The sequence below is a fragment of the Oncorhynchus nerka genome, linkage group LG4 (genome assembly GCF_034236695.1).
Source record: "Oncorhynchus nerka isolate Pitt River linkage group LG4, Oner_Uvic_2.0, whole genome shotgun sequence".
Lineage (NCBI taxonomy): Eukaryota > Metazoa > Chordata > Actinopteri > Salmoniformes > Salmonidae > Oncorhynchus > Oncorhynchus nerka.
In genome coordinates, this window is record NC_088399.1 from 82,285,550 (window position 1) to 82,300,063 (window position 14,514).

The following is a 14,514-nucleotide window of genomic DNA, read 5'->3' on the forward strand; positions in this document are numbered from 1 at the left end:
AAGGTCGGACAGTTCGATCCCTGGCCGAGTCATACCATAAGAATGGGACCCGATTAGAGGTCAACTGATTAATCGGAATGGCCGATTAATTAGGGCCGATTTCAAGTTTTCATAACAATCGGAAATCTGTATTTTTGGACACCGATTTTGCTGATTAAAAAATTATATATATATATATATATATTTGTACACCTTTATTTAATCTTTATTTAACTAGGCAAGTCAGTTAAGAACACATTCTTATTTTCAACGACGGCCTAGAAACAGTGGGTTAACTGCCTCGTTCTGGGGCAGAACGACAGATTTTCACCTTGTCAGCTCGGGGGATTCAATCTTGCAACCTTACAGTTAACTAGTCCAACGCTCTAACCACCTGCCTCTCATTGCACTCCACGAGGAGACTGCCTGTTACGCGAATGCAGTAAGCCAAGGTAAGTTGCTAGCTAGCATTAAACTTATCTTATAAAAAACAATCAATCACTCAATCATAATCACTAGTTAACTACACATGGTTGATGATATTACTAGTTTATCTAGCGTGTCCTGCGTTGCATATATTTGATGCGGTGCGTATCGTTGCTCCAATGTGTACCTAACCATGAACATCAATGCCTTTCTTAAAATAAATACACAGAAGTATATATTTTTAAACCTGCATATTTAGCTAAAAGAAATCCAGGTTAGCAGGCAATATTAACCAGATGAAATTGTGTCACTTCTCTTGCGTTCATTGCACGCAGAGTCAGTGTATATGCAACAGGTTGGGCCACCTAATTTGCCAGAATTTTATGTAATTATGACATAACATTGAAGGTTGTGCAATGTAACAGGAATATTTAGACTAATGGATGCCACCCCTTAGATAAAATACGTAACGGTTCCGTATTTCACTGAAAGAATAAACATCTTGTTTTCGAGAGGATAGTTTCCGGATTCGACCATATTAAATGACCTAAGGCTCGTATTTCTGTGTGTTATTATGTTATAACTAAGTCTATGATTTGATAGAGTAGTCTGACTGAGCGGTGGTAGGCACCAGCAGGCTCGTAAGAATTAATTCAACCAGCACTTTCGTGCGTTTTGCCAGCAGCTCTTCATTGTGCGTCAAGCATTGCGCTGTTTATGACTTTACAACTCCCGAGATTAGGCTCATGTAACCGATGTGAAATGGTTAGCGGGGTGCACGCTAATAGCGTTTCAAACGTCACTCGCTCTGAGACTTGGAGTGGCTGTTCCCCTTGCTCTGCATGGGTAACGCTGCTTCGAGTGTGGCTGTTGTCGTTGTGTTCCTGGTTCGAGCCCAGGGAGGAGCGAGGAGAGGGACGGAAGCTATACTGTTACGCTGGCAATACTAAAGTGCCTATAAGAACATCCAATAGTCAAAGGTTAATGAAATACAAATGGTCTAGAGAGAAATATTCCTATAATTCCTATAAAAACTACAACCTAAAACTTCTTACCTGGGAATATTGAAGACTCATGTTAAAAGGAACCACCAGCTTTCATATGTTCTCATGTTCTGAGCAAGGAACTTAAACGTTAGCTTTCTTACATAGCACTTTGCACTTTTACTTTCTTCTCCATCACTTTGTTTTTGCAGTATTTAAACCAAATTGAACATGTTTCATTATTTATTTGAGGCTAAATTGATTTCATTGATGTATTATATTAAGTTAAAATAAGTGTTCATTCAGTATTGTTGTAATTGTCATTATTACAAATACATTCTAAAAGTCGGCCGATGAATCGGTATCGGCTTTTTTGGTCCTCCAATAATCGGTATCGACGTTGAAAAATCAGAATCGGTCGACCACTAGACCCGATGCGTATCTGCTTGACACTCAAGATCGATTGAGATAGATTGGGGGTAAGGCCCAGGAAGTGTACTTGTACATCAAGCTGCCGCACACTACAGAACCAGGAAATGGGCTTCTCCTGCCAGAGATCCGGACAACAGGCCCTCCGATTTGACACACTGAACTCTGTCAGAGAAGTAGTTGGTGAACCAGGCTAGGCAGTCATTTGAGAAACCAAGGCTGTTGAGTCTGCCAATAAGAATAAGGTGATTGACAGAGTTGAAAGCTTTGGCCAGGTCGACAAATACAGCTGCACAGTATTGTCTCTTATCGAAGGTGGTTATGATATCGTTTAGGACCTTGAGCGTGGCTGAGGTGCACACGTGATCAGCTCGGAAACCAGATTGCATAACGGAGAAGGTACAGTGGGATTCGAAATGGTCGGTGATCTGTTTGTTAACTTGGCTTTCGAAGATCTTAGAAAGGCAGGGTCGGATAGATATAGGTCTGTAGCAGTTTGTGTCTAGAGTGTCTCCTCCTTTGAAGAGGGGGATGACCGCAGCAGCTTTCCAACCCATTTAGGAAAAGAAATGGCAAACATGATATTATTTGTCCATTTGCATTTCCAATTGCGTTTCAGCAGCTAAATTCTTCCATAAGTCGTGAGCTGCCCAGTGACTCGAGCCTACCAGACGAGCTAAATGCCTTCTAAAGTATAGCATGTAGGCTAACATAACGTTAAATCAATGAGCCTCCACACAGTCAGCCAGTGCGGGAATGTGATCATTGCACCCAAGATTGAGACCAGGCAACATTGTGCTACTGCCTCGCTCAATATTTTTTTTAGATGCTTACAGATTTGAACAATACCAGATGAACAAAAGTGTCACAAGTCACAGGAGTTGGTGGACATCCTGAAGCCATTTGGAGCAACAGATACAGTGGGGTGAACAAGTATTCGACACACGGCCGATTTTGCAGGTTTTCCTACTTACAAAGCATGTAGAGGTCTGTAATTTTTATCATAGGTACACTTCAACTGTGAGAGGCGGAATCTAAAACAAAAATCCAGATAATCACATTGTATGATTTTTAAGTAATTAATTTGCATTTATTGCATGACATAAGTATTTGATCACCTACCAACCAGTAAGAATTCCGGCTCTCTCAGACCTGTTAGTTTTTCTATAAGAAGCCCTCCTGTTCTCCACTCATTACCTGTATTAACTGCACCTGTTTGAACTTGTTACCTGTATAAAATACACCTGTCCACACACTCAAACAAACAGACTCCAAACTCTCCACAATGGCCAAGACCAGAGAGCTGTGTAAGGACATCAGGGATAAAATTGTAGACCTGCACAAGGCTGGGGATGGGCTACAGGACAATAGGCAAGCAGCTTGGTGAGAAGGCAACAACTGTTGGCACAATTATTAGAAAATGGAAGAAGTTCAAGATGACGGTCAATCACCCTCGGTCTGGGGCTCCATGCAAGATCTCACCTCGTGGGGCATCAATGATCATGAGGAAGGTGAGGGATCAGCCCAGAACTACATGGCAGGACTTGGTCAATGACCTGAAGAGAGCTGGTCAATGACCTGAAGAGAGCTGGGACCACAGTCTCAAAGAAAACCATTAGTAACACACTACGCCGTCATGGATTAAAATCCTGCAGCGCACGCAAGGTCCCCCTGCTCAAGCCAGCGCATGTCCAGACCTGTCTGAAGTTTGCCAATGACCATCTGGATGATCCAGAGGTGGAATGGGAGAAGGTCATGTGGTCTGATGAGACAAAAATAGAGCTTTATGGTCTAAACTCCACTCGCCGTGTTTTGAGGAAGAAGAAGAATGAGTACAACCCCAAGAACACCATCGCAACCGTGAAGCATGGAGGTGGAAACATCATTCTTTGGGGATGCTTTTCTGCAAAGGCGACAGGACGACTGCACCGTATTGAGGGGAGGCTGGATGGGGCCATGTATCGCGAGATCTTGGCCAACAACCTCCTTCCCTCAGTAAGAGCATTGAAGATGGGTCGCGGCTGGGTCTTCCAGCATGACAACGACCCGAAACACACAGCCAGGGCAACTAAGGAGTGGCTCCATAAGAAGCATCTCAAGGTCCTGGAGTGGCCTAGCCAGTCTCCAGACCTGAACCCAATAAAAAATCTTTGGAGGGAGCTGAAAGTCCGTATTGCCCTGTACTCTGTATAGAGTAGTGGGCCAAAATCCCTGCTGCAGTGTGTGCAAACCTGGTCAAGAACGACAGGAAATGTATGATCTCTGTAATTGCAAACAAAGGTTTCTATACCAAATATTAAGTTCTGCTTTTCTGATGTATCAAATACTTATGTCATAAAATGCAAATTAATTACTTAAAAGTCATACAATGTGATTTTCTGGATTTTTGTTTTAGATTCCGTCTCTCACAGTTGAAGTGTACCTATGATAGAAATGACAGACCTCTACATGCTTTGTAAGTAGGAAACACTGCAGATTTAGCAGGTTATCAAATACTTGTTCTCCCCACTGTATGTATGACACAGGTGGAGAAGATAGTCACAATCAGTTATGTTGTTCTCTCGGTCCTGTCCCTGAATCACCACCTGGAACAGTGGAAGACTCAAGTCCATTTCCTCTTTCTTTCTCTCTCTCGGAGGACCTGAGCCCTAGGACCATGCCCCAGGACCACCTGACATGATGACTCCTTGCTGTCCCCAGTCCACCTGGCCATGCTGCTGTTCCAGTTTCAACTGACCTGAGCCCTAGGACCATGCCCCAGGACTACCTGACATGATGAACACACAATTTCCGGCGCCGACAGAGATGGCCGCCTCGCTTCGCGTTCCTAGGAAACTATGCAGTTTTTTGTTTTTTTACGTGTTATTTCTTACATTAGTACCCCAGGTCATCTTAGGTTTCATTACATACAGTCGAGAAGAACTACTGAATATAAGATCAGCGTCAACTCACCATCAGTACGACCAAGAATATGTTTTCCGCGACGCGGATCCTGTGTTCTGCCTTACAAACAGGACAACGGAATGGATCGCATGCAGCGACCCAAGAAAACGACTCCGAAAAAGAGGGAAACGTAGCGGTCTTCTGGTCAGACTCCGGACAAGGGCACATCACGCACCACTCCCGAGCATTCTTCTTGCCAATGTCCAGTCTCTTGACAACAAGGTTGATGAAATCCGAGCAAGGGTAGCATTCCAGAGGGACATCAGAGACTGCAATGTTCTCTGCTTCACGGAAACATGGCTTACTGGGAAGACGCTATCCGATGCGGTGCAGCCAACGGGTTTCTCCACGCATCGCGCCGACAGAAACAAACATCTTTCTGGTAAGAAGAGCGGCGGGGCGTATGCCTCATGACTAACAAGACATGGTGTGATGAAGGAAACATACAGGAACTCAAATCCTTCTGTTCACCTGATTTAGAATTCCTCACAATCAAATGTAGACCGCATTATCTTCCAAGAGAATTCTCTTCGATTATAATCACAGCCGTATATATCCCCCCAAGCAGACACATCGATGGCTCTGAACGAACTTTATTTAACTCTTTGCAAACTGGAAACCATTTATCCGGAGGCTGCATTCATTGTAGCTGGGGATTTTAACAAAGCTAATCTGAAAACAAGACTCCCTAAATTTTATCAGCATATCGATTGCGCAACCAGGGGTGGTAAAACCTTGGATCATTGTTACTCTAACTTCCGCGACGCATATAAGGCCCTGCCCCGCCCCCTTTCGGAAAAGCTGACCACGACTCCATTTTGTTGATCCCTGCCTACAGGCAGAAACTTAAACAAGAGGCTCCCACGCTGAGGTCTGTCCAACGCTGGTCAGACCAAGCTGACTCCACACTCCAAGACTGCTTCCATCACGTGGACTGGGACATGTTTCGTATTGCGTCAGATGAAAATATTGACGAATACGCTGATTCGGTGTGCGAGTTCATTAGAACGTGCGTCGAAGATGTCGTTCCCATAGCAACGATAAAAACATTCCCAAACCAGAAACCGTGGATTGATGGCAGCATTCGCGTGAAACTGAAAGCGCGAACCACTGCTTTTAATCAGGGCAAGGTGTCTGGTAACATGTCCGAATATAAACAATGCAGCTATTCCCTCCGCAAGGCTATTAAACAAGCTAAGCGTCAGTACAGGGACAAAGTGGAATCTCAATTCAATGGCTCAGACACAAGAGGCATGTGGCAGGGTCTACAGTCAATCACGGACTACAAGAAGAAACCCAGCCCAGTCACGGACCAGGATGTCTTGCTCCCAGGCAGACTAAATAACTTTTTGCCCGCTTTGAGGACAATACAGTGCCACTGACACGGCCTGCAACGAAAACATGCGGTCTCTCCTTCACTGCAGCCGAGGTGAGTAAGACATTTAAACGTGTTAACCCTCGCAAGGCTGCAGGCCCAGACGGCATCCCCAGCCGCGCCCTCAGAGCATGCGCAGACCAGCTGGCCGGTGTGTTTACGGACATATTCAATCAATCCCTATACCAGTCTGCTGTTCCCACATGCTTCAAGAGGGCCACCATTGTTCCTGTTCCCAAGAAAGCTAAGGTAACTGAGCTAAACGACTACCGCCCCGTAGCACTCACTTCCGTCATCATGAAGTGCTTTGAGAGACTAGTCAAGGACCATATCACCTCCACCCTACCTGACACCCTAGACCCACTCCAATTTGCTTACCGCCCAAATAGGTCCACAGACGATGCAATCTCAACCACACTGCACACTGCCCTAACCCACCTGGACAAGAGGAATACCTATGTGAGAATGCTGTTCATCGACTACAGCTCGGCATTCAACACCATAGTACCCTCCAAGCTCGTCATCAAGCTCGAGACCCTGGGTCCTCCGCTCCCTCCACTGGCTTCCAGTTGAAGCTCGCATCCGCTACAAGACCATGGTGCTTGCCTACGGAGCTGTGAGGGGAACGGCACCTCAGTACCTCCAGGCTCTGATCAGGCCCTACACCCAAACAAGGGCACTGCGTTCATCCACCTCTGGCCTGCTCGCCTCCCTACCACTGAGGAAGTACAGTTCCCGCTCAGCCCAGTCAAAACTGTTCGCTGCTCTGGCCCCCCAATGGTGGAACAAACTCCCTCACGACGCCAGGACAGCGGAGTCAATCACCACCTTCCGGAGACACCTGAAACCCCACCTCTTTAAGGAATACCTAGGATAGGATAAAGTAATCCCTCTCACCCCCCCTCCCCCTGAAAAGATTTAGATGCACTACTGTTCCACTGGAGGTCATAAGGTGAATGCACCAATTTGTAAGTCGCTCTGGATAAGAGCGTCTGCTAAATGACTTAAATGTAATGTAAATGTCTCGACCCCGCCCTGTGCAACTGGGTACTGGACTTCCTGACGGGCCGCCCCCAGGTGGTGAGGGTAGGCAACAACATCTCCTCCCCGCTGATCCTCAACACGGGGGCCCCACAAGGGTGCGTTCTGAGCCCTCTCCTGTACTCCCTGTTCACCCACGACTGCGTGGCCACGCACGCCTCCAACTCAATCATCAAGTTTGCGGACGACACAACAGTGGTAGGCTTGATTACCAACAACGACGAGACGGCCTACAGGGAGGAGGTGAGGGCCCTCGGAGTGTGGTGTCAGGAAAATAACCTCACACTCAACGTCAACAAAACTAAGGAGATGATTGTGGACTTCAGGAAACAGCAGAGGGAACACCCCCCTATCCACATCGATGGAACAGTAGTGGAGAGGGTAGCAAGTTTTAAGTTCCTCGGCATACACATCACAGACAAACTGAATTGGTCCACTCACACTGACAGCGTCGTGAAGAAGGCGCAGCAGCGCCTCTTCAACCTCAGGAGGCTGAAGAAATTCGGCTTGTCACCAAAAGCACTCACGAACTTCTACAGATGCACAATCGAGAGCATCCTGGCGGGCTGTATCACCGCCTGGTACGGCAACTGCTCCGCCCTCAACCGTAAGGCTCTCCAGAGGGTAGTGAGGTCTGCACAACGCATCACCGGGGGCAAACTACCTGCCCTCCAGGACACCTACACCACCCGATGTTACAGGAAGGCCATAAAGATCATCAAGGACATCAACCACCCGAACCACTGCCTGTTCACCCCGCTATCATCCAGAAGGCGAGGTCAGTACAGGTGCATCAAAGCTGGGACTGAGAGACTGAAAAACAGCTTCTATCTCAAGGCTATCAGACTGTTAAACAGCCACCATTGAGTGGCTGCTGCCAACACACTGTCATTGACACTGACCCAACTCCAGCCACTTTAATAATGGGAATTGATGGGAAATGATGTAAATATATCACTAGCCACTTTAAACAATGCTACCTTATATAATGTTACTTACCCTACATTATTCATCTCATATGCATACGTATATACTGTACTCTACATCATCGACTGCATCCTTATGTAATACATGTATCACTAGCCACTTTAACTATGCCACTTTGTTTACTTTGTCTACATACTCATCTCATATGTATATACTGTACTCGATACCATCTACTGTATGCTGCTCTGTACCATCACTCACTCATATATCCTTATGTACATATTCTTTATCCCCTAACACTGTGTATAAGACAGTAGTTTTAGAATTGTTAGTTAGATTACTTGTTGGTTATCACTGCATTGTCGGAACTAGAAGCACAAGCATTTCGCTACACTCGCATTAACATCTGCTAACCATGTGTATGTGACAAATAAAATTTGATTTGATTTGATTTGACTCCTTGCTGTCCCCAGTCCACCTGGCCATGCTGCTGTTCCAGTTTCAACTTCCACCTGACTGTGCTGCTGCTCCAGTTTCAACTGTTCTGCCTTATTATTATTCGACCATGCTGGTCATTTATGAACATTTGAACATCTTGGCCATGTTCTGTTATAATCTCCACCCGGCACAGCCAGAAGAGGACTGGCCACCCCACATAGCCTGGTTCCTCTCTAGGTTTCTTCCTAGGTTTTGGCCTTTCTAGGGAGTTTTTCCTAGCCACCGTGCTTCTACACCTGCATTGCTTGCTGTTTGGGGTTTTAGGCTGGGTTTCTGTACAGCACTTTGAGATATCAGCTGATGTACGAAGGGCTATATAAATAAATTTGATTTGATTTGATTTGATTTCCTGAGCGGCCTGGTCAGAAGTCTCCAGGCATCCCTGAACAAAATATTTCTTGGAATCTTCATCAATGTGAAAATGGCCAGGACACAAGATGGAATCACTGCCCCCTTTTCAGATCCAGTCTACCTCAAAGCAGCTACCTTGGATCCGGCTTTTTCTCTGATGTGGGAGGAGCACCATGTGCTGGTCAAGGAGAAGGTGGCACAAAGAGTGAAAGGTAAATATTATCGAGTTTAATGTAACTTTTTCTCATAATTTAATCCAATTGTCTGCAACAATAATACTTTTTCAGTTTAACCCACTGCATCTAATACCGACCCTTTTGTTTCTGCTTTTACATGTTTTGCCAGAACTGATTCTGCGTGATGCAACAGGGACTGAGCAAGCTGTGCCTCTTGTTGATGAGGAAGAGCGAGAGGACCATAGACTTGGACAAGAAGAAGGGCTGTTTGCAGCATACTGTAAGAGACAGAAGAAAGCTGTTGGGATCCCTCCAGCACTACAGCTAAGTCACTACCTTGACATATGCGAAGGACAGAATGCCCTCTTGTTCTGGGCAATGAACAGGAAGGCTCTTCCTTCACTGTGCCGAGTGGCCATCAGGGTCTTGGCAGAGCCTCCAGTGCTCTGGTGGAGCGTGTCTTCAGCCATGGTGGCATCATACCGCGACCTCATCGTGCACAAATGACTGACAGACTTTTATCGAATTCGGTCTTTGCAAATGCAATGCAGCATAGGGCCCTGAGATAAGAGAAAAAATGAAACTGTTTATGCATTACACGTAGTCTCCATGTTCAGGTTTTATCTCCCATCTTTGGAATCTGTATTTTTTCTCAGACATTCAGTGTTCAAATTATAGACCTCAGTTCAGTTGTTTAGATGTACCTTTAAATAAATGATTGTAACTTTATGGCAGGATTGTTTTAGGTGAGAGAGAGAGTACTACAATATGTTGTTTTTGTTGTCATATTGATGTGTCTGTCTCATGGTTACCCATGTATTTCTATGGAAATATAAATTTTATTTGGAAAGTAATAAATATATTTTTAAAGCATTCATGATTTGTGTAAATTTAATATACTATTACATACTAATACCATATGAAATGGTATTAGATTTGGTGAAGAGCACATTATGACTTGTTTAGGACTCGAAACTCAAAGTTTAAGACTTGAGACTTGACTCGGACTTGCCTGTCTTGACTTGGGACTTGAGTGCTAAGACTTGAGACTTACTTGTGACTTGTAAAACAATGACTTGGTCCCACCTCTGGAATTTACCAACAAACCCGTGGTCACGACAGTAGCTAGTATCATAGAGATCGAAACGGCAGTTTTAGCCTGGGTATTTCTATTGAGGATTTAGGCTAGTCAACTGGGTGGGACTTCCAATGGGTTAAGGAAGGATCACATAATTCCATCCAGGTCACCAGGAGGGATCAGCCAATGAATTATACTTGTGAGCAAATATTCCATTACTGCAGGTGGCAGTAAATCGCCAACCTTGCCTGTATACCTGTTCAAATGACACACTCCAACTTTATGGTGGCAGTATGTACCCTTTCAGAATGTTTGCCAACTCATGAAGATGGCCTCAATGGCCCTGCCCGTTCCCTTACAGTTGCCATAATGGGACAATGATGTGATATACAGTGTATTCAGACCCCTTGACTTTTTCCACAGTTCGTTACAGCCTGTAGCATGCTCAAGGGTGTTGGGTTTCCACATCACCAAGTTCAATAACACAACATGCACCATTAGCACAACTAGAATGCAAATGGGGACTTTATTAGGTATTTTATTATGTATTTTATACACTGGGGAAAAGGGGGAAAGTCACCAACTATTTCACAGTCCACAAACCGGTCTCATTGTCCGTTCCCTTCTCCAGGGGTAATCCTAAAACTCGGGTCCTCAGCCAATCCGGTTCGGTACACAAGTGGGGGTAATCAGACAGTTCAGGTCACAATGGGTAATCACACAGATATTGCTCTCTTTTCTCCCACTCTTCATCACGTACACTTCTCTCTCCATTCTCTGCCCCTTGGTGCAAGCTGCTTCCTCCTTTATACCCAAGCACATCCAGGCACTCCCAGAGCCTCGCCTCGATGGTGCACGAAGTTCATATAAGGCTCGGCAGTGGAGCCAGCGGGGCTGCAAGATATCTCCTCTCAATAACCACTCCCCTCACCTCTCCCTGCCATCTGCCACAAACCTTATTCTAGAATTGATTAAATTATAATTTATTCTCATCAATCTACACACAATACTCAATAATGATGGAGCGAAAACAGGTTTTCAGACATTTTTGCAAATGTATTAAAATAAAACAAATACACCATTTCCATAAATATTCAGACTCTTTGCTATGAGACTCAAAATTGAGCTCATGTGCATCCTAGTTCCATTGATCATCCTTGATGTTTCTACAACATGATTGGAGTCCACCTGTGGTAAATCCAATTGATTGGACATGATTTGGAAAGGCACACATCTGTCTAGATAAGGTCTAACAGTTGACAGTGCATGTCAGCAAAAACCAAGCCATGAGGTGGAAGGAATTGTCCTTAGAGCTCCGAGGCAGGATTATGTTGAGGCACAGATCTGGGGAAGGGTACCAAAAACTTTCTGCAGCATTGAAGGTCCCCAAGAACACAGTGGCCTCCATCATTCTTAAATGGAAGAGGTTTGGAACAACCAAGACTCTTCCTAGAGCTGGCCGCCCATCCCAACTAAGCAATCGGGGGAGAAGGGCCTTGGTCAGGGAGGTGAACCGATGGTCACTCTGACAAAGCTCCAGAGTTACTCTGTGGAGATGGGAGAACCTTCCAGAAGGACAACCATCTCTGCAGCACTCCAACAATCAGGCCTTTATGGTAGAGAGGCCAGAAGGTAGCCACCCCTCAGTAAATGGCTCATGACTGTCACGCTGGTATAAAGGGATTGGGAGACAGGAGCAGGAATGCGTAAAGAGGCTTTTATTTAGCCAAATTACAGCGTGCCATGTAAAGGCACGGGGACGAAGACCAAACAAACACGTATACAAAATACAGGGTTGAAACCCAAACAAAAGAGTGAGGAGTACCTCGAAAAAATACACCGGGGTGAGACCCGTAACATACACGCACACAATGATACCACACGGAAAGAGACTCGTAATCATCTGTGCAATACAAGCGGCACGAAAGCCAAAACAACACAGCACAGATACTCACACAACCAAAGGACATTGGAAGAATAATCAACAAGACAATGGTGAACAAAGGGCACAGTTATACAATTACTAATCAGGGGAGAATATGGGGTCCAGGTGTGCGTAATGACAGTTCAGTTCCTAGAGGCCGGTGACGTAGACCTCCCAAACTGTTGCACGGAATGAGCAACAGTACCGGAGGGATCCGTGACAATGACAGCCCGCTTGAAATTTGCCAAAAGGCAACTACAGGACTCAGGCAAGATTCTCTGGTCCAAGATTGAACTCTTTGGCCTGAATGCCAAGTGTCAGGTTTGGAGGAAACCTGGCGCCATCCCTACGGAGAAGCATGGTGGTGGCAGGATCATGCTGTGTGGATGTTTTTCAGCAACGTGGACTGGGAGACTAGTCAGGATCGAGTGAAAGATGAATGGAGCAAAGTATACAGAGATCCTTGATGAAAACCAGCTCGAGCTCTCAGGACCTCAGACTGGGGTGAAGATTTGCCTTTCAACAGGACAATGACCCTAAGCACACAGCCAAGACAACGCAGGAGTGGCTTCGGGACAAGTCTCTGAATGTCCTTGAGTGGCCCGGCCAGAGCCCGGACTTGAACCCGATCGAACATCTCTGGAGAAACTTGAAAATAGCTGTGCAACAACACTCCTCATCCAACCTGACAGAGCTTGAGAGGATCTGCAAGGAAGAATTGGAGAAACTCATTATTGGGTATTGATGAGGAAAACATTTATTTAATTAATTTTAGAATAAGGCTGTAATGTAACAAAATTTGGAAAAAGTGAAGGTGTTTGAATACTTTCCGAGTGCACTGTAGAGCCTAAGTTTATGGCTAGTATTCTGCCAGTAGCACAGGGATGAAACGGCAACAAGCAGCGGCTTTTCGAGCTAAATCAATATAAAGTAATGTATGTAGGGCCTGCTGTAGGCTACAGGTTTTAGAAGCATGGTTTATATCTTAGAATATATTTTACTTCACATATTGTTTTTGTACGCTGTGCTGTTTGCTGTTTATTTTAAGTTTAATCATTATTTAATTGAGTTTTTACCCAATTATTTACTTATAGATAACAATCACAGTTAAAGGCAGGCCTACTTGACAGGGTGACTGTAAATGTGTGAATTTTAAAGTATCCTATGATGTGATTTGTTCTTAATCTTTTCAGAGACATCTCATGTTGTTTCGCCTGATCCCGTTGTTGCTGTTGCTGATGATGATGTCATTCTACCATGTTCCCTGTTGAATTTCACCAAGAGTGCTGGCTTGATAGTGAAATGGTCGAGATCCAACCTGAAAGACCCAACTGGGAAAGACAAGGTTGTCCATTTTTACCGTGACGCTCGTGACTCCAATGTGGATCAGGATGAATCCTACAGGGGAAGGACGTCACTGTTTAAAGAACTGAAGAATGGCAACGTCTCCTTAAAACTGTCCCGAGTGAAACTCTCTGATGAAGGCAACTACATGTGTTACATTCTAGTTCCGGAACCGAACAGTCTAGTTCATGAAACCGTCATTCAACTCATTGTTGGTGAGTCATGGATCTTCTGTCTCTTAAACACACAAGACCGCCCTCTTGACTTCTTCTTAGTCAGCTGCATCACCGAAAAGCTAACAGTTCAATGCATGGGTGGTGGTATTTCAAGCGGAGGAGTGAGATTTACCAATTCAACTCTGTTACATGTGTACTTTTATTACAGTATCATAAGCACATGTATTGAGTACATATCTCTGATCATTGTTTTACCTTGTCTGTTTAGTTGCTGTGTCCAACCCAGTGATCTCCATCAATGGAACCAAAGGCAGTGGGGTGGTCCTGAAGTGTGAGGCTAAAAGCTGGTACCCCAAACCCGAGATGAACTGGCTGGACAGTGAAAGACAGGTCCTCCCTGCTGGGTCCGCTGAGACACACAGGGACACAGAGGGCCTCTACATTGTGAGACGCCATGTCACCGTGAACAAGAATGTCACCAACACGTTCACCTGTAGAGTTCAGCTTCAAAAGTTTAATTTTACGAGGGAGACAGGGTACAATGTTCCAGGTGAGCTTCTTCTATTGAGAAAAATAAAAACACAGTACATTAGTGACATCACACCTTCCCTAAGGTGTCTAAAGGCAGGTGTCGCTCACAGAGTGACAGACTACTCTATTGGCTAAGATAGTTGCCTTTGCGTTGTTGCGCAGAAGATTGTGTTAGCGCCCTGCTTAGGGCAGAATATAATCCACTCTGTTTCATAGGCATGAAGGATTTGAGAACAAAACTACAAGCCTCTGATATTTGTATGGTGGTTACCACCGTGAAAGCACTACTATTTAAATGGTGTCTTTTTTATTTGTGAACATTTACCATCCAGC

The 14,514-nt window shown here is 45.0% G+C and overlaps 1 protein-coding gene and 1 long non-coding RNA gene across 4 annotated transcripts in view; both read left to right on the forward strand.

Moving 5' to 3' along the window:
• Positions 1–14,514, forward strand: part of LOC115128673 (putative selection and upkeep of intraepithelial T-cells protein 1 homolog) — a 34,018-nt gene that overhangs the window by 5,505 nt on the left and 13,999 nt on the right. For all 3 annotated transcript variants that reach the window (XM_029658745.2, XM_065017932.1, XM_065017933.1), the window contains exons 2-3: positions 13,324–13,689; positions 13,919–14,200. In XM_029658745.2, coding sequence (XP_029514605.1) covers positions 13,324–13,689; positions 13,919–14,200 — 648 coding nt within the window. The remainder of the gene's footprint in view (positions 1–13,323; positions 13,690–13,918; positions 14,201–14,514) is intronic.
• On the forward strand, positions 7,614–10,001 carry LOC135571472 (uncharacterized). The gene is made up of 2 exons (XR_010463847.1): positions 7,614–9,164; positions 9,298–10,001. It is a non-coding gene; the product is annotated as an uncharacterized LOC135571472 (long non-coding RNA).